General features: G+C 30.7%; 2 protein-coding genes and 1 non-coding gene across 5 annotated transcripts; 1 reads left to right on the plus strand and 2 right to left on the minus strand.

The window, feature by feature from the left end:
- The first annotated feature begins 3,005 nt into the window (after nt 1-3,005).
- On the plus strand, nt 3,006-7,401 carry LOC111026140 (Disease resistance protein (TIR-NBS class)). 3 transcript variants are annotated; one of them, XM_022304147.2, is made up of 3 exons: nt 3,006-3,461; nt 3,846-3,915; nt 4,217-7,401. In XM_022304147.2, the coding sequence occupies exon 3, from the start codon at nt 4,269-4,271 to the stop codon at nt 7,266-7,268; it is 3,000 nt and encodes a 999-aa protein (XP_022159839.1). In that variant the 5' UTR covers nt 3,006-3,461; nt 3,846-3,915; nt 4,217-4,268; the 3' UTR covers nt 7,269-7,401. The 3 variants fall into 3 exon arrangements, with proteins under 3 accessions (XP_022159839.1, XP_022159840.1, XP_022159841.1); XM_022304148.2 differs by lacking the exon at nt 3,006-3,461 and adding an exon at nt 3,481-3,625; XM_022304149.2 differs by lacking the exon at nt 3,006-3,461 and adding an exon at nt 3,517-3,576.
- Nucleotides 7,402-9,213: 1,812 nt separating this feature from the next.
- On the minus strand, nt 9,214-9,285 carry TRNAT-UGU (transfer RNA threonine (anticodon UGU)). The gene has a single exon. It is a non-coding gene; the product is annotated as a tRNA-Thr (tRNA).
- A 979-nt stretch (nt 9,286-10,264) lies between these two features.
- On the minus strand, nt 10,265-12,475 carry LOC111026131 (ubiquitin-conjugating enzyme E2 5). Its single transcript, XM_022304135.2, has 6 exons — nt 12,227-12,475; nt 12,066-12,145; nt 11,537-11,651; nt 11,351-11,403; nt 11,070-11,198; nt 10,265-10,605 (listed from the first exon to the last, which is right to left on the minus strand). Exons 1-6 carry the CDS (start codon nt 12,268-12,270, stop codon nt 10,475-10,477), a joined length of 552 nt encoding a protein of 183 aa, XP_022159827.1. The 5' UTR covers nt 12,271-12,475; the 3' UTR covers nt 10,265-10,474.
- Between the last annotated feature and the right edge of the window lie 10,211 nt (nt 12,476-22,686).

Genomic DNA, 22,686 nt, shown 5'->3' on the forward strand with positions numbered 1-22,686 from the left:
TTATCTCTCTCTTTTGGGCAATAGCTTAGTTTGTTTATTGGTATTATTCTCTCTCTCTCCTATTGGATCGAAAGATATTTTATATTTTCGTTGGGTTCTGGTACCATATTAATATTCATTCAGTTCCATTTCAAAATTAATTGGTAATGAGAGAAGTGAGTCACGTCTATGATAAACCATTGTAAGATCCATTTTCTTTTCAATGTGAGATGTTTAACAAAATCTGAACAAGAGTTTAGGTTCTTCGTTTGTATTCATCTCACTTATGGATACAAGTGTTTTTTTTTTCTAATTCAACAACGGTTGAGATATTTGAACCTTCAGCTCTAAATAAACAAGTAATGTCTTAGTTAGTTAAATTTTGCTCATGTTGACTATTGGACACAAAGAGTTTAGTGTATATGAACATGTGTCCTAGATTTGTATCTCTCTCCTCTCCTCTCTCTTTTATTGGGTAAGAAAATCTCATTCCAAGAATAGTTCTAAATTTTCATAATATTTCGTTACATATTCTAAAATGATGTTAGAAATTTCTAAAAACACATTTTTCAAGAGTACTTATTTAGAAGTTTCTAAACTCACTCTCAATTTTGTCGATTCTTATTATCTTTCTCCCTCCCTAAGAATGACAATAGGACATGAGGAGATTATAGTGCTTCATTTTGTCTCAATTCCCATAGGAAATTTCAATCTCTCATCCTTAATTTCAAGCAATTGTGTTGAATTATTCCGTGTGAGGATCAGAGACTCTCCCCATATCTCTCTTCAACAAATAAGATTTTAGGGCATGTTTCAACGTTGTTCATGTTTCTTACTTTTATTTCTCGTATCTAGTTTTCTAGATACACAAACGTTTGGTGATTATTTCTGTTACTCGTTTTTCATTTTTAAGAAATATTTTCAAAACATAAATGAAAAAACATTTTACCATCCTCGATTTTTTTAAGTTAAAATTTTGAAGATAACTGAAACAATAAATGGTTACAAACACGCGTTTCATATATTTTCTCAATAAAAATAAATAACAAAAGGATAAGAATCAATTACGAAACGTATTTTTATTTCCATTTATTTAAAATAGAAAACAAAAAATATAAATGTTATCAAACGGAACTTAACCCGATTGATTGGTCCTACATCTGGGGTAGGTGAGGTAGATGAGATAGTTTATTGGGTGGGTTGATGTGGGAGCATGTGCCCACAATAGGAAACCAAAAGAGAGTTTTGGACTGATGTTGAGTTGAGAGTTGAGAGTTGAGATAACCAAAACCTTCAACTTCTTTTTTGATTCCAAGTCAACCAAACACCTCTCTTTCTTGGATGGTGATGGTGTTGGTACCACATTCACACATCAATGATTTATTACAAAACTACCAAATCCATCAATGTTTCACATGTTTAGTCAAATTATAATATTTTTAACTTTTTTTTTTTATATATATTTTCTTACTAATAACCTTCATGATCTCAATACCAAACTTACTACATAAAATTTTAAATTTAGTTTGTCTAAATCTACCCATTCTCTCGATGTCTTACTAACAACATCTACATTTTCTTCTATGATACAAAGATTACCAATTATATAAAGGCCTTAAATTATCTCATGTAGAAGTTTCTAACTTCAATTATACGCTCTATTGGAAATAGTTAGTTATATTAGTTGAGTCTCACCTATTTTTTATGTAAGAGTTAAAAGAGAGAGTAGTGAGCCAAAAAAATTGAAGCTGATCTAAGAGTTTGTATTGGAAAAACAGAAAATTGTATCATTAATATAGAATACTAATGATATATAGAATATGGATAACATGTGAGTTATGTTAATGTTCTCCTTGTTTTGTTGTTACATTATCGTTTTGTCATTTTGTAATTTGAAATAATGTTTTTAGTAATAATTTTGATGGAATATAAATTAAACAATAATATATACAATTAGAGTAAGTTTTAATGTTAAATTACAAATTTAGGTTATGAGTTTTTAGGATGATGCGTAATAGATTTTTAAAATTTAAAAGTGCTTTTTAGGTTCTTGAACATTCGATTTTATTATTTAATAGGTTATTGAACTTTCAATTTTATGTCGAATAGATTTTTCAAAATCTACAGACTATTAGACATTTGACTAAATTGAAAGGTCAACAAACTATTAGACACAAAAGTTATTTTTGTTAAGTTTAATGGTTCATGAATCTTTAAAAATATCGAATAGGTTAGGAATCTACTAGACACAAACTTCAAAGTTCAAAGACTTATTTGATTATTTTATAGTTCGGGTACTTATTACACAACATTAAAACAAACAAAATATACAAAAGACAAGTTATATAAATATGCCTAAGTCATGACAGTTTGACCTTTATTTAATAAAAAAATAAAAAATAAAAAATTCAAATACAAGATAAATACCTTAACATCTATCATAACTCAAGGTTAAAGATATATATCATCAACGAATTTTGAATCTCTAACCTACCTATTGCTATTGTTGAATTAAAAAAAAAATAGTTGAGTTATGTCCATGAAACAATATTATCGTTGTTTTTCGTGACAAGAAAATTGAGTAGATTTTAAATTCAAACATTAAGCTTTGGTGAGAATTCTCCCTCCTCCTCTCCCTCTCTATGAAAACACATTTTGACTTTGATGAAAGGCACAAAAATGTCCCCCTAATGGCAAGCAATTACAAGTATGCACGTTGGTTTATGACTATAAATGTGACATTTAAAGCTAGGTAACTAACAAGGTAATAATGGACAATGTATTTATAAAGGACCTCAAAATTATTGCACAAAAGGTGGAGAATATCTTAATGGGGTAGTTTGAGAATCCCATTTATAATTATTTCCAACCCAACACACAACACCAGCAAAATCAAAAACCAAAAAAAAAAAAAGAAAAAAAAAGAAAAAGGGTTTTGAATCCCAACCCAATTACATTCAAACTAAAAACCCCCAAAATTAGGGTTTGATTGGTAATGGGCCATTGATCATGGGAGGCGGGAGGCTTTGGAAAACGAAAGTTCCTTTTTTTTCTTCTTTTTCCTTCTCCTTTTGAGATAAAAGTTAAAACCCACAAAGCGGAAGAGGAACAAACAAAGGGGCCACTTCCAAGAGTTAAAGATGTGAATCCCAGAAGGCAAAATCACTGGGACTGGGGTTTTTCTCTGAAAAACTTTCACTGCAATAAAAAGTTTGAAGGGTTTTCTCTGCCCTCTATGGGTCGTGGGGTGGAGCCTACAAAGCATACCTTCGTCGGATCCGTGGCCTGGGCCCCTTTTTCTTTCCTTCTTTCTTCCCCCTTCTTTTCAGACCCAAAAATTCTCCATCTCTCTCAGAAACAGTGAGAAAAGAGGGGGCTGTGTGTGTGGGGTTATTCTGTTACCAAGTTAGAGAGAGTGTTTGTCCAGTATCAGAACAGGGGTCAGGAGCCACTTGGATTTTTTTCTATCTTTCTCTGAAAAGGTTAGCCCAATGTTTTGCCTTCTTTCATCTCTCTGCTGCTATTTTTCTTTATTTTTTGACTTTTCCTATCCTTTTCTGCAAATGGGTCTTTCTCAAATCTATGTGAAAAGAAAGAGTAAGCGCTCATTCTCTTCCCAACTTCCAAATTGCTCACATTCTGCAAGGTGTCTAAACTCCCATTTTTTACTTATCCCTTTTAGTATTCGTTCTGCTTACTATTTACTGTTCCAATGCTTACTTCTCCTTGTTCTTGGATTTTGAAATCACTTCTGCTGCTGATTTTCTGGTTTATGACATCTGTTTGGATTGCTGGAATTTGAACTTCTGCTGAGTTTTCTTGTTTTTGTTTTTTTTTTTTTTGGTTCTCTTTCTTTCCATTGTTAGGAACTGGGTCAATGAATCTGGAGGCACAAGATCGAATGCCCACGTGACTACTTTTGAGATTTGAAGTCCAGTGAGTAATCAATCAGATCTGAGTTTTTGAAATCATTGTCTTTTAAGTTGTCTAGTGAAATATGGGCTTTCTGGTTGAAAATTCTGATGTTTTTCTGTAAGGTCTCCCTTTAGATCTTGAATGTCATTAAATTTGCCTGCCTTTTGTTTGATGCCATTAAATATGATTCCGCAAATTTCTGCTTTAATCCACCATGACAGTGTTATGGAGTAGAAGAATGCAAAAAATTGGTTCTGCAATTTGTTTTTCTTTTACCCAATGACTTAAAGTCTTTCTCTGTTGTCTGCCCTTTTCAATTCAGAATGCAAGATTCAGATTTTCTGTATTGAGTTAAAGAATGAGCTTTTGTGGATATGGACGTTGGAGAAGAAAGCTCCCGGTTTGGGTCCTTACCTGCTACGACTTCTAGAAATCTGTCATCATCGTCTTCGACATTCTTTTCAGCACTTCAGTCGCCATTCTTTTCTCCAAGGTCATCGACATGTCGAAGATCAGAAGCAACAAAGGCAGAAGTGGGATGTGAAAGCATGGACTTCAGAGTTGATCCACTGAGCTCTAGTGTGGTGGTTCCAGATTCTGAATCTTTGTTAAAAGCCAAATTTGCAGTTTCGGATATGATACGAAATCCAGAGACTGGCATTCCGGGTGACTTTCAGAAGTTCGATCAAGCTTCGTCTTCAACTGGTTTATCTGGAAGTACTCCTTATAGTTGCAGCCTTGCTCATGGAAATAACTATTTGGGGCCTAGAGAGAAGTATAAAAAGCATAGCAGAAGTAACTTTAACTCTTATGCGACAGCTCCAATTTCGCTTTCCTCTAGTAGACTAAGGAGTTACGATGTTTTCATTGGTTTGCATGGTTCCAAGCTGTCCTTGCTGCGGTTTGCTAATTGGCTTCGTGCAGAGATGGAGGTTCACGGGATGAGTTGTTTTGTGTCTGATAGAGCAAAATGTAGGAGTTCCCGCAAGCATCGAGTCATTGAGAGGGCAATGGATGCATCCTCGTTTGGAGTTGTGATTCTAACAAAGAAGTCGTTCCAAAATCCATACACCATCGAGGAGCTGCGGTTTTTCTCTGGTAAGAAGAACTTGGTTCCAATATTTTTTGATTTGAGTCCAGGAGATTGCCTTGCCAGAGACATTGTGGAGAAGAGGGGAGATTTGTGGGAAAAACATGGGGGTGAGCTGTGGATTCTGTATGGAGGATTGGAGAAGGAATGGATAGAAGCCATCGAAGGGCTTTGTCGGGTTGATGAGTGGAAATTTGAAGCTCAGAATGGTAACTGGAGGGACTGCATACTGAAAGCTGTCATGGTACTTGCAATGAGGTTGGGAAGGCGGAGCGTTGTCGAGCACTTGACTAAGTGGAGGGATAAGGTAGAGAAAGAAGAGTTTCCTTTCCCCCGAAACGAGAATTTCATAGGCAGGAAGAAAGAATTATCAGAGCTAGAATTCATACTATTTGGCAATATAACTGGTGATTCTGAAAGAGATTACTTTGAACTCAAAGCTCGGCCGAGGCGAAAGAATTTGACCCTTAGCTGGAGTAAAGGCAGTTCACTAGAAGAGAGACAGCAGGAACAAACATTAGAAACGCACAACAAGAAGGGTAAAGAACCTATTGTGTGGAAGGAGTCCGAAAAAGAGATCGAAATGCAGAGCATTGAATTTCCCCAAAGGCATCGACGACTGAAGACAAGAAGTGGCGAAAGGTATGCCAAGAGAAAAAGAACAGCCAAAGTTATGTATGGAAAAGGTATCGCTTGCATTTCAGGAGACGCTGGAATCGGTAAGACTGAGCTTCTTTTAGAATTTGCATATCGACATCACCAAAGATACAAGATGGTTTTATGGATTGGAGGTGAAAGCAGATACATCAGGCAGAATTATCTGAACTTAGGTTCCTTCCTAGAAGTTGATGTAGGATTTGAAAGTTGCTCAGGTAAACTCAAAATAAAGAACTTTGAGGAGCAGGAAGAGGCAGCCATTTCCAGAATTCGTACAGAGCTGATGAGAAACATCCCGTTTTTACTCGTGATCGATAATTTAGAATGTGAAAAGGATTGGTGGGATCACAAACTTGTGATGGATCTTCTTCCTCGTTTTGGTGGAGAGACGCACATCATAATATCCACTCGTCTTCCTCGTGTGATGAATTTGGAACCATTGAAATTATCTTACCTGTCGGGGGCTGAAGCAATGTGTTTGATGCAAGGAAGTCTTCGAGACCACTCGATCTCAGAGATTGACGTTCTGAGGATCATTGAAGAGAAAGTTGGAAGGTTAACTTTAGGCCTTGCAATAATTGGTGCAATCTTATCCGAGCTTCCCATAACTCCCACTAGATTGTTGGATACAACTAACAGAATGCCTTTCAAAGATCAATCATGGAGCGGTCGGGAAGCTCATGTATTTCGGCGTAATAGTTTCCTTATGCAGCTTCTTGAGGTATGTTTCTCCATTTTCGACCATGCTGATGGGCCACGAAGCTTAGCAACTAGAATGGCGCTAGCGAGCGGTTGGTTCGGTCCCGCTGCCATTCCCATTTCACAATTAACCCTTGCAGCACACAAGATACCAGAGAAGCGACAGCGGACAAGGTTGTGGAGAAAGTTGTTACGTTCCATGGCTTGCGGTTTGACTTCATCTTACACGAAAAAGTCTGAAGCTGAAGCAACTTCCATGTTGTTAAGGTTCAATATGGCAAGAAGCAGCACCAAGCAGGGATGTCTTCACTTCAACGATCTTGTCAAGCTGTATGCTCGCAAGAGAGGGGTGAACGGAGTTGCTCAAGCGATGGTTCAAGCTGTCATTAACCGCCCATCGATCATTCATCACTCTGAACATATATGGGCAGCATGTTTCTTGCTCTTCGGGTTCGGTCGGGACCCTGTAGTCGTTGAGCTCAAAGTACAAGAGCTATTGTACCTCATAAAAGAAGTGGTTTTGCCGCTTGCCATTCGAACATTTCTTACATTCTCCCAGTGCACCACCGCGCTGGAACTTCTCCGGTTATGCACAAATGCATTGGAAGCTGCAGATCAAGCCTTCGTTACCCCAGTCGAGAAGTGGTTTGATAAGTCACTTTGCTGTAGGCCAATTCAGACGAACGCACAGTTGAATCCTTATCTTTGGCAGGAGCTAGCTCTATGCAGAGCAACGCTGCTGGAAACCCGGGCAAGGCTAATGCTAAGGGGGGGACAATTCGACATCGGGGACGATCTAATTCGAAAGGCGATCTTCATCAGAACTTCCATATCTGGTGAGGATCATCCGGATACCGTATCTGCTCGCGAAACTCTCAGTAAACTCAATAGACTTATTGCTAATTTCCATATTCATTCTTCTCCATAGGTTCAATAATTTTCTTGTAAGGTAAAGTTTTTACTCCCTAGATTGATTATATACCTAGAATGTCAAATAAACCTCTGTATACTTTCCCAGGAAATTCTTTTATACGATTCTAACCCTGACTTAGATTTTGTCATTGTCGATTTTTCGTCAAACCAACACCCTTGATTCTTCCCGTCTCTTACGTTTCAGTTTCAAACAATCTGTTTCAGTATGATTCTTGCTTCTACAAGCGAACTAGTTTTGGTTTGCATTTATAGTATGAGGTTTGAAAGAAGCAGCTTTGTTGGCCATTTGTTCCAAGTTTTTTTTAGCTTAATACCAAAAATTCATGACGTCTCTCGGGTTCGGGCCTTGAGGCAAACACGAGTACCCCTGGATATAGGGTAGTCAACTCTGACTCCCCCGTTATAGAAACAAAAAAAATATTGTTTTTCTTTAATGGTTTGGTGTTATTTTTCTTTTTCAACTGATCTTAGCATAAGGCTCAGTGTGGGAGAATGGGTTTCAATGGAAATGTATATTTAATTTTCTTATGATAATAATTCTCCAAATATCATGTTATCTTTTTATCTCAACCATTTATAATTAAGCCATAAAAATAGCTAATTCAAAACATAAAATTCCTCAAATGAACACAAAAGCAAACCGATTACATAACCAAGGTGCTAAATTTCTGGAATTCTCAAGCTTGACTGCAACTCCGACCTAGGATGATCAACAACGAGCACGACGACTCCCTCGGTGATTCACGATAATCGACGACGAGAGACGAAACACCGATTCCAGCTGGAAATACCCCAAGAACAACCTCCTATTTTACGTCGTTGGAGTCTGTCGAAGGTAGTGGAGATTTGATATGGAGAGCTTTGGTAATTTTCTTATGGACTCCATACTTAAACGAGTCCGTCTCTAAACAAAAGTGTAAATGGTTAATATTCATCCACACGTCGACATCATCATCGATTTTTCCATATGTTAATTAGTTCACCATCAACACAAATAGTAAATCGATATATCTATTTTGTAGTAAAAAAATCAATGACGTATTAGAAAATATCAACAAAATGTAATTAATATACACAAATATTAATAACAAAAGTTTTAATTTTAAACTTAGTTTAAAAGGATAAAAATGCTTACTTGTTAATTTAAATAATTTTTATAATTTTTTCTAAAACATTTATCGACATTGTCATCATATCAATATTTCTATAAAATTGAGATCTCAACACTTCCATCAACATCGAGATTAAAAATCTTAACGAAAATCAAGATGTCCCTAGCTTAATTTTAGGAGTTATTCAAGTTTAAATTTTAATTTAATAAAACTTAAAGTAAAGAAATTGAGTTATTGATGTAATTACCCTAATGAGTTGATCTAGGTACTAAAATAAGCTTACTAAAAAAAACTTTTGGATGACATAAAAAAGATTGATATTTGATGTTGTGATGGAGAATGGGCCAATTAAATGTCACAAATTATTTATTTTAAAAAGAGTTCGTCTCAAATCATAAGATCTAAATTAAAATAAATTGACTAGGTGAAGACGAATAAGTTGGGGTTTTTATTTGTTTATTTATTTTATTGTTGTTATTATTATTATTATTATTATTATTATTTTGGCTTTCAATACAATAGATCTAAAGACCCTTTTTTTGTGGACTAATATCTTTAAACCATTTTCAATTCTTATTGTTTTTCTTTTTTAGTATTTTCATTTACTTTTCTGCCTAGTGATTAAAAATATAATACATTCGAATTATATAGGTGACAAAAACGAATTATTATAAATGAATAATCTATTAAAAAGTATGTGAAAGTAACAAAATACTTCTAAAACCCGAGTTGGAAAACGATTTCGTCAAATAAATTTACTACATTTAAAAAATAATAATAAAAAAATAAAAAAGTAGAAAAAGGAAAAGAAGATAAAGATACAAAAAATGCCCCCACGCAGGATCGAACTACGGACCTTCAGTTTACAAGACTGACGCTCTACCACTGAGCTATAGGGGCTGTTTTGTTAGTTAGTGGAATCAAAATGATAAAATTTATTGTTTTGTTTTAAAAGGTTTCAGTTTATCGTCAGATTGTGAATTGATGAAAATTTAGGAGGAAAAAAAAAGAAATAACGAAAGCAAACTCAAAATTTCTACCAATTTTTAAAAAATTTGGAGAAATTAGATAATATTTTCCATTTTTTTTTTAATTTCCACAAATTTATTAAGTTTATCATCAGATAATTTAAACATCGATGATAGGGAAACTCTTTAAACGGCGGGACTAAATTGAAAAACCACCCAAACACTAATTTTGTTATTATATTGGCTTTACACAAATAAAAATACATATATGTGATTTTAAGGGGAAAATTGAAAAAGAAAAAGGAAATATACGTCCTTTCAATTCTTGTATTTATTTATCAAATCTACAATTTACAATGATGTTTTAAGATTAATAAACAGTAGAATTGGTTTCTTAAAATATTTTTTTTTTCTACCAAACAAGTGGAAGAAAAGTGCAGATATATATATATATATATACATTTTTTTTTTGGATAAAGCCCCTCCAAAAATAAAAATTCAGCTTCAATAGGCATTATTTTGCTATTAATGATACATTAATTGAGGTATCTTAGATCTCTATAATTCATCCAAATGTTATAGAAAGGGCACCTTATACACTTGATACCATCCATTGGCTTTGAATGCTATTATTTGAGGGTAAAAGTCAAAACCGAAAAAATTGAAAAACGTACGAAACCAAACCGGTTTGATTAGTATGATTAATTGTTATACGTAAGGTTGTAAATTTTAATCTTTGGTTTCATTAGTATGATTAATTGCTATACGTAAGGTTGTAAATTTTAATTTGAGGTATGAATTAGAAGAGTGACGAAAGATAACTATGGTATGAAATCAACTACTTTTCGTTGGTACCCGAAAAATAAAATATTAGAGGAGTCAACTTGAGTAACTCGATTGGTAAAGACATATATCAAGAAATGTATATGATATTTGTTACTTTAGATTAAATGGTAAATGGAAATATATGAAACATTATATCATAGTTTGATTAATGTACACAACTATCATGAAAATACAGAGACAGAAGAGCTTGGAAACTTCTCCATAGCTTTCAATTTCTTTTTATGGTTACTGAGTTTTTCAATAATGTACAGAAGAAGGGGCTTGATCTTTGCCATTCAAGCATCAGCTTGGCCTGCCATGTCCTCATCACTTGAGGCATAATCATCTTCACTCAGCTCCTCATCACTTGATTTCTCCTCAGGGACAGCACCAATGTCTTCTGGCTTTGCGTATTTCTCACAGTATTCTGTAAACATAAATAACCAAAATGTGAAATGAGAAAGAATCGGTCGGGACAGGGGCTTACATTGTGATGATCACTATCAACAATTTCTCGCAGATGAGAATCGATGTTCTAGTCATCACAGATGCAGAACACAAAAAGGTTGGGTGCACTTGAATGGTGAATGTCATTAAAATGGGAATTTCTATTACAGATGAAGCTCGGCCAGTAAGTTTATCAAGTGAATTAACACGACATGAATGACCGAAAATTAAGCAGGCCTGAATTGATATTCATTGATGTTTTTGGCCTTTGACATGAATAGATTGTCCTCAGTATGTTTGCTGGTTTAAAGCTTTGCAATAAGAATGTCTTAATATATGTCATTATCATATGAAGATACTACTAAATCTTGTTTCGTGTTACTGTTAGCACCCGAACCAACAGCTTAAAATATGCTTAAACTATAAAATCTTCGATAGAAGTACCTTTTACTCTTTGTTCATATGCAGTGCGATCACGCATCATTACCGCAGCAGCTTCTCCATTCAATGGATCAGAAGGGTTGGGATACAGGAGAAGTTGTGGAAGAAACACTTCGAAAACATTTACAAGGTCTACATGACAAAAAAGAACCCGAATGAGGTCACGATTATTCGATTGCAGCATTATAATTCCACAAAGAAAAAACCAATTGATTGCCAAACTATATACATCAGAACCAATAACATTACAATTCCACAAATAAAAGAATAGTGATGGTTCCTACCAAACATAGGGCTCCATGTCTGGTTGATAACGTCTAAACAAACCGAGCCCGACCTGCAATTCATAAACATCTATATCAGTCAACAATCTACCCCATAAGAATAAAAGGCCCTAGCCATAGCAAGAACCAGAGTAGTAGGTTTCAGTTTCGGTTTCGGGGTAGTGGTTGCGGAGTCAGGCAACTCACATTTCATCAACATTGGGATGATAAATTTTGTTGACAAAGCCAATTGAAGGTGATTTGTAAGGATAAGCATCTGGCAACTCCACCCTAATCCTCCACACACCTCCTTGGTAAAGACCTTCCAATTTCAAGCCAACAAAGTAAATAAAGAAAAAAATAGACAAGATAAGTTAACATCTCATCTCAATCCAAATTCCTATTGCCTAGAATTGCATATATATCAACTGGGTCAGCAAAAAAAACAAGCTTTGAACATCAGCTCCGGATTAATCTGACACTAGTCATGTAGGAAATGGAACAGAACCAGACAACAAACTCAGGAAATGAAGAACCAAACAGATTAATTCATTCAGAGGAAGTCAGCTTATAATCACAACATGCCTCAAAACAATGAATCATGGGGTTTAGGAAAAAGGGGGAAACCAAAAGAGACAGGCCCAACAGAATATACAAGAAAGCCAGCCCCAGAGAAGAATCAGATGAAAAACAGCAAAAAAATGGACGAAATCAAACATGGGTATAGAAGATTTACTGTCTTTAGGGCCATGGAAGTCGACATAGAACTCCTGCATGCTATCATTGATCATCTCCACCTTGTAATCACTCATCATCCTGATTCAGTCAAAGCAGAAGAAGATGAAGAAAGGAGAGAACAATCCAATCGGGGAAGCCATGGGAATCGTGGGAACTTACAGTTTCATCAAATCCATTTCGCGTCGCTTGCTTGGAGAAGACATGATTTTGGTTTATCTTGATTTTTGCTGGGTTGTGGGTTGGGGGAGAAGAGAGAAAGAAATAGAAATGGAAATAGGAAGAGAAATGAGCTTTTTTTCTTTGTTTTTCCTCACCCGCAAAGGCGGTTCAGACACGGAAGTAGTGATTCAAGCTGTAAAAAAAGGGAGTCAATGGTGTGGTACCTTGCATAATCAAAAACCAAAACGCAAAAGATAGGATTTTGCCGGAGGAAAAAACTTAGGCTCCATGAAATTAAGGAGGAAACTTATACCAAAATAAAATTGTGTCGGATAATTATTTCTAATTTTTATTATTTTTTAATTAAAAAAAGGAACAAATGCATATTTGGTAACCATGTTTTAATTATTTTGTTATCTAAAATTTTAAATTAAAGAATGTAAAAATTTTATATAAAAATAAAATTTTCAAATTAAATATTTTTATTTTTGTTATATTTATTAAGCATTTTATAAGTAAAAAAAATATTTTTCTTTATGCTACGAAAAAACTGAAAAGAAGGATGAGAAACAAGAAACTTGATTTTATTATTTCTAAAATTTCTATACAATATTTTTTCTATATTTCTTAAAAATAAAAAAAAATAAATGAGAAAGTTATCGAACAGATTTGAATACGAATAAATTTTATATGAATTACAGTAGTTATGATTTGAAATTGCTCATAAATTTTATATGAATTACAGTAGTTATGATTTGAAATTGCTCTCAATCATGCAAAATCTTAGGGTCCGTTTCATATTCGTTTTTTGTTTTTCAAAAATAGGATTGTTTTGATAACCCGTTCAATTTTGTGTTTTTTATTTTTCAAAAACCATTTTGAAATTCTATATAAATTTCAAAAAAAAAAAATTGTTTTAAAAAACTGTTTGTTTTTCAAAATCTCATTCCCTGTTTTAATACTCAACTTTTTCTTTTCTTTCTCATATTTATTCTTAAAAAATTTATTTTTCACTCTAAATTTTTTTTATTTCTAAATTTTTCTCTACAAACTGTATTTTTTCTCTTAAAATTTTCATATTTTGAATATTTATTGTTATGGGTCTCTCTTCAACATTTTCTGTATTTTTGTTTTTTTTCTAAGAGACCAGTTTCATTTCTCTATCTAAAAAATTAATATTTTTCCTAACTTTTTTCTCTCGAAAATTCCATATTTTATAACTTTTCTCTCTTCGTAATTTATTTTTCTTCTAAAAATTATATTTGAATCATGTTCAGACCTCGTCCCCATCTCCGATTCTATTTTTAAATAATTAATATATATTTATTACACTTTTTTATATTTAAATTCTAAAAATAATTAAAAACAATTATAAAATCGATAATTTTTCTCGAGAACATCTCTCGGACCCCTAAAAATTTTCACGAGCCCGATAACGAGGAAGAGCATCCTCACTCGCACCCACGCTATCTCTACTCTATATAAAATTTTCTCTCTCTAATATGTATTTTCAATTTTCTAACTTTTTAAAAACAAAAAACTAAAAATTGTTACCAAACATGTTTTGGTTTTTTGTTTTTTAAAAACAAGAAACAAAAAATGGTTATCAAACATGATTTTTGTTTTTTAAAAACAGAAAACCAAAAACAAGAACTAAAAACAACAAAAATCAAAAACCAAAAACTAAAATAGTTATCAAGGGCCTCGCGAAACTGATTTTGGATTTTAGAAGATTTATTGAATTTTACCTTAAATCAATATTTTTAACTTTTTATTTATAAATTAATATTAAGAGCCTATATGATTTTTTTTTTATATTTTTCATTTCAGAATATTCAACCAGAAATTTTATTATTTTTTATTATATTTTCTTTTTTCATTTCAAACAAAATGAAAATTTTAAATTATTTTTCAAATTTCTAATAATAAGATTTAAAATAATTTCTTCAACTTTCTTAATTTTAAGTGGGGTAAAAGGAAAAAAAAATGATGGGAAATTGTTTGTTTTGGTGTTACTGAAACGTTTGGGAGGTAGCCTTAGTTTAGATTGTTTGGCATTTGAATAGACAACCAAGATTTAACATAATGTTCCAAATTATGAATTATACATTATCATTATATATGAATTTTTAAAACTTCTGTTTCTTTAAATTAATTTCCTATTTTTTATTTATTATTATTATTATTTTTTTACTCTTAAAAATTTTTCGATCTTGGCTTTCACATATTTCACTTTAATGAAATAGTCCATAGTGGGTTATAATTACTGGAGCTAATTTTGGGGAGTTTATTTATATGGGAAAACAAACTCAGTTAATTGTAAATATAGGGACAATATTTTTAGATTTGTAAATATAGAAAAAAAAAATTCCACCCAAGTTGTCCATGAACAAGACTAGCCTTGAAACTTCTCTCCATCTATGATGGTCAATATCATAGATAAAACATTTATTAATGATACACTACGTGATATTATTTGATATGATTGGAATTATATTAGCATTTGGATATCCGATTATAATTTGAATTTTATTTGGTAGACGATATTATCATATATATTATTTGAATTTGATTTATAATTAGGAATTATATATTTTTTAGTATAATATGTGGGGTGGGAAGAACTCACAACCTTTTAGTTGGAGATATATGTCAAGTTACCGTTAAGTTATACTCGCTTTGACAGGAATTATATTATTTGATGTAGATTTTCTATTCCTTCTATGATTATGAATTTTCTTATATAAATAGATGGGTAGGTTTGTATCCAATAGACGGATTCAATTCAATAAAATCATATTTTATTATTTTCTTTATTTTCTCTCCTCCATAAAATTTGTCACTGTGTCATTAATCGTCTTCACTTATAGATTATATCACTAATAAATATCATTACGTGATATATTCTATCTTTAATGTTTGATAAATGTAAATTAGCGATATATAGGAATAAAAAAATAGAAAGAATGTTTAGACAAGTGAGCGAAAATTTAAAAAAAAATTGTCATATTTGTGAAATTATAATTTGTTGATAAATTTACAAATATGACAATATCATCGATTGTCACCCAATAAAATTTTCATTAAGAGTCTATTTTAAGTTTGGTAAGTAGTTATAAAGTTGATAATTTACGCCGTCTGTTGCAGGAGAGGGTTCCATTTGAATGGTCACAGCTACCATATGTGGGAGTGATTTAGGTCGGCTACGAACCACCTTTTAGTCGGAGACCTATTCAAACCTGCCAAGTTTAGATTGAGAATTTTAACTGCGAATCTGTCAAGTTTGGAGCTATAAATTTATTTTTTTTTCCCTAAATTTAATAAGATAGTAAGAATTTGATTCAAAATGTTTAATACATATCACATAATATTGAAACTTTTAAAACACTAAAATAATTTTGTAAATTGATACAAATATAAGGAACAAAGTTACATATTTGGCATACCATTTTTTTTTTCATATTTCTCCCGTAATATTGATACATAATATGACGTTTCAAAAAAAAAAAAAAAACAAACAAACATTCATTGATACATAATAAAATATGAATATCAGTCAAATAAATGATCCAGTTATTTGAGCTTTTTTTTTTTAACCATCCAGTTGTTTGAGCTTTGAGAATTTAAATTTATCGTTTATATGCTGAATCAATTTTGTTATTAAATAACACTAATTTTCAGGTACAATTATTTAAAATATATAAAATAAATATGTATTTTTAAATATATGGTAGTACTTTTACTTTTTTCCCCCTAAATGTCACAAATTATGTTATTTATGTCACATTTTAAACTTGCTGTTATATTTAAAAATAAATATTTTTTTATTTTACCATTTATATAATTGTCTCAATGTATGCTCTGTAGTGTAATTTTTATAACTTTTATATTATTAAGAAGACCCGATAAATATTTTGATCTATATAATTTAAGTGTCTCAAATTTTAAGATCCAACATTTTTTTTTTGTTATTTGTAAGGTAAGGTACTAGAAATAAAATATAGTTTGGTCATCTTGTCTTTGTTGGGACTATTCATGGTTTAGGTCATGAGATTAGCATGATGTACATTTTTAATTACAGATCCAATTAATTAAACATAACATAAAAAGTAGTACTGACCAAATCTAAGCTTAATTAAACTGGTTAAGATACTTATTTCTTATTAATAAGTTCGAATCCCAAGTACTCTTTTGACCTAAGAGATTAATAGCTCTAGAAAAATTAGATTCAAATTCATCTAACATTGGTTTGAGAAATTACTATGTAACATAAATTTAAGATGTATTTTAAAAAATATCACAATTGTTTTTTTTTCAAATATGTCATAAATGTATTTTAATTACTTTGATTTGGATTAATTAGGTTATTTGATAATACATTTATGTAAATGCGTCCAAAATTGGAAGATTGAATAATTTCAAGCATTGCTAAAAAATAACAACAATAATAATTTCAAGCACAAAATATTACTTAGTTTGAATGTCTTTCCTTACGTGGATGGTAATACTTTAAAAAGAAATAAATTATTTTAATATAACTTTATGGTTTTTTCATATCATTATAAGTTGACGAGGTGTTAAATTTTTCGTAGATAATTTTATATGTCTATGGATTCAATATCAACATGAAAGATAAATCGATATTTATATAGTATCGGAAAAAATTTATAAAATATTAAAAAATATATCAACAATATATCACTAATATGAATATAATATTAATATTAATCAATTTTAACTTATTAAAAAAAGTGAAATGATTATTTATTATTTTAAATATTTTTTTATCAGTTTTTCAAAAATATCCATCGATATTGAAATCTTATAGATATTTAGATATTTCTATAAAATTGAGATCTCCATATATATTTTCATCGACATTTAAAACTTTGATTTTTTTTTTTTTTGAGAGGGGTGCATTTTTTATTCTATTTTTAAAGTATGTAGTTTTCGTTTTCATTCTAAATTATTCTCAATGTAATCTCCTCTGAAATGGTTTGAATCGTATTTTAATCCTTCAAATTTTAATAATCTGTTCCATCAACTTTCAAATATTTAATTATTTGAATCCTTGTTGTCAAATTATCGTTCATAATTCTACTTCCATTTCAAAATCTAATGAATGAAATATGAAATGTGGCTATCCACATAATTAAGCATCTACTCTCAATCAATCAAAGAAAATTAAAAAAGAAAAAAGAAGAGAGTTTATATACAAAATTTATTAATTAAAATAGAACATTTCATAAGAACAAAATGAGATAAGCACGAAAATAAGAATTGAAAAAGATAAAAACCTAGTAAGACTGAAAAGTAAATTTAAAAAAAAAATAGTTAAAGAAAACTAACAACAATGAGAACATAATTAAAATGACAAAACAGAAGCCAACAAAGCCACGAGGTAATCCAAATAAAATAAAATATAAAAAGAATTCAAAGTCAGATTTGTTTGTTTTTTTCTTTTTAATAATTTATTTTTATTTTGACATAAGATATTATTTATTTTTAAAGAATAACTGTGGTTGAAAGAGAGATGTAAACATAAATGTGATTGAAAGATAGAGCTATGTTTTATATGTGGTCACAAACTTAATATAAATAAATGTAGACCCATGAAAAGACACATATTTAAATCATATCTTAATAAATCTAATTCTAGTTAGACTCGAGATGAATTTTTCTTTTTTTTTTCAATGTAACAAGTGAAAAGGTAGGAACTTGAACCTCTACCTTTTTAATCGAAGATATATATACCTTAACTGATTGAATTATGTCAAGGTGGGCTAAACTCCAGAGGTACATACTTAAGTTTAAAAAATATATTTACTAGAGTCATATAGAATTTAACCATGGAAATCAAGATGAATTTTAATAGAAGTTTAAGATTAAAAGAATGTATAGAGAATAAAATCAAATAAGTATAAAAATTTAGAAATTAAAATAAAATTTTAACTAAATATAAGTTTCTTATTTAATCTTTATCATGAAATTTAAATTTTGATATCAAGGAAGATGTGATGTGACATAAGTCGATTGATGGACTAAACATGAAGTTTAGTTAAAAATATAAAGAATTAAACTAAATAAATAAATAAAAGTTGAAACAATAAAATATGAAATTGATGAACTAAAAAAACATGAAAACAGATAAAATTTAGGGGGAGAATTATTTTTAAACCTAAACTAAAGTACCAAAACAAAATCTTTGAACAAATTTTTTAAAGCTTCACAATAACTTAAGTAGTGCAACGTCATCTTTTCTTTTTTAATTTGTAAAATTTTATAATGATCACAGAAAGTCATCGAGGAAATAGGAACATGAAAACAATTATTAATAAATAAACTTAACTTTTAATTAAAAATAGAAAACGAAACATAATATCTTTTATGTTTAAAAGTATTGATTCCAATCAACAATTTGCATTCGCATTCTCCAATTTACCTTCTCATTCTTTTAAGGTTAAGGTTAAGTTATACAAAATACTCCTTCACTTTAGGATAGGTTTCAATTATGCCCATATTTTTTCAGATTTTCAATTTTACCCTCACTTTCAAAATTGTTTAAGAAAAAAAAAACCCCTTTTGTCACTTTTAAGTAGTTAAAACCGAGGTACATGTGGACATATGTATGATTTTAATTATGTATGGTTCCACTCAATTTTGATTGTTCAAATCTCCGAGGTTTAAGGAGGAGAATGAAAGTATAACTTGCATAGAAAAGAGATAACCTTCTGATACTCACTAGTCCAAGCTATTCGGTTTGGATGCGAGCAATCCGAATGGTGTACCTACATATGGTGTCTGCCATTTGTATTTATAGGTGTATGTATATGGATCCCCCACTTGCTCGTCCCTTTCCATGATTACGAGATTCTCGACAAGAGATCTGCGATAATGAGTAGTTGGGGGTCATGAGTGGTTATGGTATACTTTGGCTTGATCCTTAATAGAGTCAAAGTCCAAGCAAGGTTTTAAAGTGTTGTTTTGGCGTTGAGAGATGAGGAATATTATATCTCAACTCTTAATATCTTAGTCTCCTTTTACATGGAAGGTCTTTTTATGCCACTTAATAATGTTCGTGAACTTTGAGTTAAGTTTAAATTATACTCCTATAGTTTAAAATGTCTTATTTTAACGATTAATTTTTTTAAATTGTTTAAAACAACTTTTGTGTTAGCTTTTTCATTAAATGAAAATGAAAATCTGACGTTGGCGGTAAGCGATAAAAAACTTGAAGTGTCTTAGTCCCATTAAAAAATGATATCATTTAGGGTGGAAATGTTAAAAGATAAAATATCATTCCTCCTGTTGTGATCAAACCAAATTTAGGGCTAACAAAGAAACCTAAGACAACAAAACAGGATCACGAGTTTGTTTGTTAATTAAATTTATTACTTTTGAAGATGAAAATCATTGCCATGCCTTTTTTTTTCTTCCTCCTAGCTTCGGACATCCACTTTGTACAAATGAACTCCACTATAAATTTTCTTTTTGGAACATATTCCCCTCAGCAAAACTTTTTCGACTTTGCCAAATATGTGGCTTCTCCTTTAAATAACACTCCCATATATACTTCCCTCCATGATCTACTCCATTTTGAATGTGACTAAAATACCCTTCAACTATCATTTTTACTCACGTGTAACCTCTATTTTACAACTCACTGTCACGTGTTTTAGTCTACATTTTAATGACCAAGTTAGTGCAATGGTTTTTAAAACACTTTTAAATACTTTTGAGATAATAGGTTGATAATTGAAACTTATATAAAAGTTAGTCATATTTCCATTCTATTTTTAATGGAAAAGTTGAGGGGTGGTATTCCTGAAACAACTTTAAAGGCTAAGAATTTAAAGGCATTTGGTATGATTTCACCTTCCTTTTTTTTAATGTTAAAAGCTTTCATTTGAAAAAGGTGGTACTACCTTCTTGTTTAGGAAATTCATGAATCTTTAATTTTTGTAAGTTTCAACAAAGGAAAACTAATCATTATTTTACTTCAAACTAAATTCTCCTATAGCTATTAACTATTTCCGAATTTTACATGATTTCTCTCTTAACCTCTCTCTCTCTCTCTCTCTCTCTCTCTCTCTATATATATATATATATATATTTATTTATTATTATTATTATTATTTTTTGTTAAATTTACCCTGTTGAAGGTTGAATGTAGAAATAAGCAAGATAGAGATAGGTATACAATAATCACTTAAATTTTCAGTAAACTGTTTAAATTTCATTTCATTTCATTTTTAATAAAATTCCCAACATTATATTTTAGTTTCTAAATTTGGTACGAAAACAATATATTTTGTTCGTTTACCCCAATAATAGATGTCTACCATGGACAATATTTGAAGATATAAGTAATAGATCAATCCTTAAATTTTAAAATCGATCATATGTCAATTGGTTAAGGTAAAAAGATTAGATGTCTAAACCTCATTTGTTGAACTAAAAAAAAAGTAGATTCAAATTCTTATGGAATAATTAATATAAAAAGAGAAATGAAATATAAGTATTCCAAACCATAAATTTAAACAAATAGTGTCTCAATAATCCAATTCTCTTCTCTTGGATATATTACTTGTGAGATTAGTCCTTATTATTATAAAGACAAAGAAAACGACTATTTCAAACCTCGCAAAATTAATTATCAACAAAGAAAATTTTTGTTTTCAACATTGAAATTTGAAACAAATAATTTACAAATTCCGAAAAATAAAAAACTTGGAATCTGCCATTATTAGAGAAGATAAATCATATTAATGAGTCAGCAAGATTTGTCAGACCACAGGGGAGACATGTTATGAATGGAGACAAACAACATAATTAAATTTTAATTTTAAACTTTTTGCTTCTAATTTTAAAATTCCACGTCACCCATATTGCTTTAATCAGAGCCGTCTGATCGGGAAGGAGTTTGATGATCAGAAGGCTCTCCATCATTGTTCAACTTGGAATCTGTAAATAAATCCATTAGTTTATGGTACTTATGATTGCACCGGATCTTAGCCGGCAATCCCATCATTTATCCCCCACTTTTTCCTAATAAAAATCCCAATTCTTTTTCCTTTTGATGAACGATGGATTATTAAGTGCAAGAGATACGATTCAATTTCCACAAATTTTCGGATTATTATTATTATTATTTTTTTAGAAAAACCTTCGTTCGGTATCCATTTTTCTGGCTCTACTCTGGTTGAAATTTTATAGTTTGTCTTTCAAATTTATTCTATTTTGATTTTTAAACTTTAAAAGAAATCTTACTTGGCTCGTTATCTATCTATTAGCGATTCACAAAATAATAATATTACTAAAATGATTGTTAAGATTCAAATATTAAAATAAAATTTAAACTTTTTAGTACAACAAATTTAGAGTATAGGAATTTAAACCTCCCACCTCAAAAAAATGAATAGATATCAATTACTACTAGACTATATTCATGTTTGGCAAATTTCAACCTTATTTTAATCATTTGTACGTTTTTTACGAGAGAAGTTAATATAGATGAAAATGCAAAAAATTTGAAATTAAAATTAATTGGGATGATAATGAACTGTTTCGTTGTTATCTACTTGAAATTATCTACAATGGAATCAGATTCTTATTCATTTAAGTAAACCTAACCTAAAAAAAAAAAAAAAGGATTACGATTCTTCTTGGTGGTAGCATAGCTCATTTATTATTTATTTTATCTTCTTGAAAAGAGAGAATAATAAATAATGAATGGAGAATATTTATTTATTTTCAATTATCACCTAAAATTTTGAAAATATATATATATATATATATATATATATGTCGAACCAATTTTGACCAAATGGGGATTGGAGAAACGTAAGTGATTAGGCATTTGCTAACATTTGAAGATTCACAAATTCCCATAAATAAATAAATAAATAAAAGAATATTCTCTAAAGATCTAAAACATGTTAATTTTTATCCTAATTTTTCCTACATAGTTAAAGTTGTATGCTTGAAACTAAAGCAAAACCTAGGCGTGACGTTCACTCCAAATTTAATATGTTTTTAGGCCAACTTACACAATTGACTTAAAAGCAACATGTTGTATCGTTGTCAACCTATATATAGCTTAACTAATTAAGACAGACACCTATTCCCGACCAGAACGTCTAGAGTTCGAATTCCCTCTCCCACATATTGTACTGAAAAAAACATGTTTCATTGTTATTTACATACATATAACAAATCATTTGAATAATGTTTCTATTCGACATTCTTAACAAATGTTGGTTGATTTGACACAACGTAATAGATAATTTGAAGAAAATAAAGTTGCAGTAGATAAAGAATTCATAACTACTATGTGCTTCGAAAAGAGTAGGTTGCACATGCCACTTTATTTTGTTCAATTATCTACTTTGTGGTGCTATTTGTTCAACTGTTTATGCTAAATTGATCAGAAACTCAATAATAAGAGTAAGCATAACTCA

This window comes from Momordica charantia (assembly GCF_013281855.1).
Source record: "Momordica charantia cultivar OHB3-1 chromosome 6 unlocalized genomic scaffold, Mcharantia_2.0 BLBB01000006.1, whole genome shotgun sequence".
NCBI lineage: Eukaryota > Viridiplantae > Streptophyta > Magnoliopsida > Cucurbitales > Cucurbitaceae > Momordica > Momordica charantia.

Excerpts from the sequence above, each read along its gene's own strand:
- LOC111026140 (XM_022304147.2), top strand. The coding sequence starts at position 4,269 with ATGGACGTTGGAGAAGAAAGCTCCCGGTTTGGGTCCTTACCTGCTACG.
- LOC111026131 (XM_022304135.2), bottom strand. The coding sequence starts at position 12,270 with ATGTCTTCTCCAAGCAAGCGACGCGAAATGGATTTGATGAAACT. Across the intron at positions 11,404-11,536 it reads CATCCCAATGTTGATGAAAT|GTCGGGCTCGGTTTGTTTAG; the intron begins GTGAGTTGCCTG and ends TATGAATTGCAG. Across the intron at positions 11,199-11,350 it reads GACATGGAGCCCTATGTTTG|ACCTTGTAAATGTTTTCGAA; the intron begins GTAGGAACCATC and ends TTTGTCATGTAG.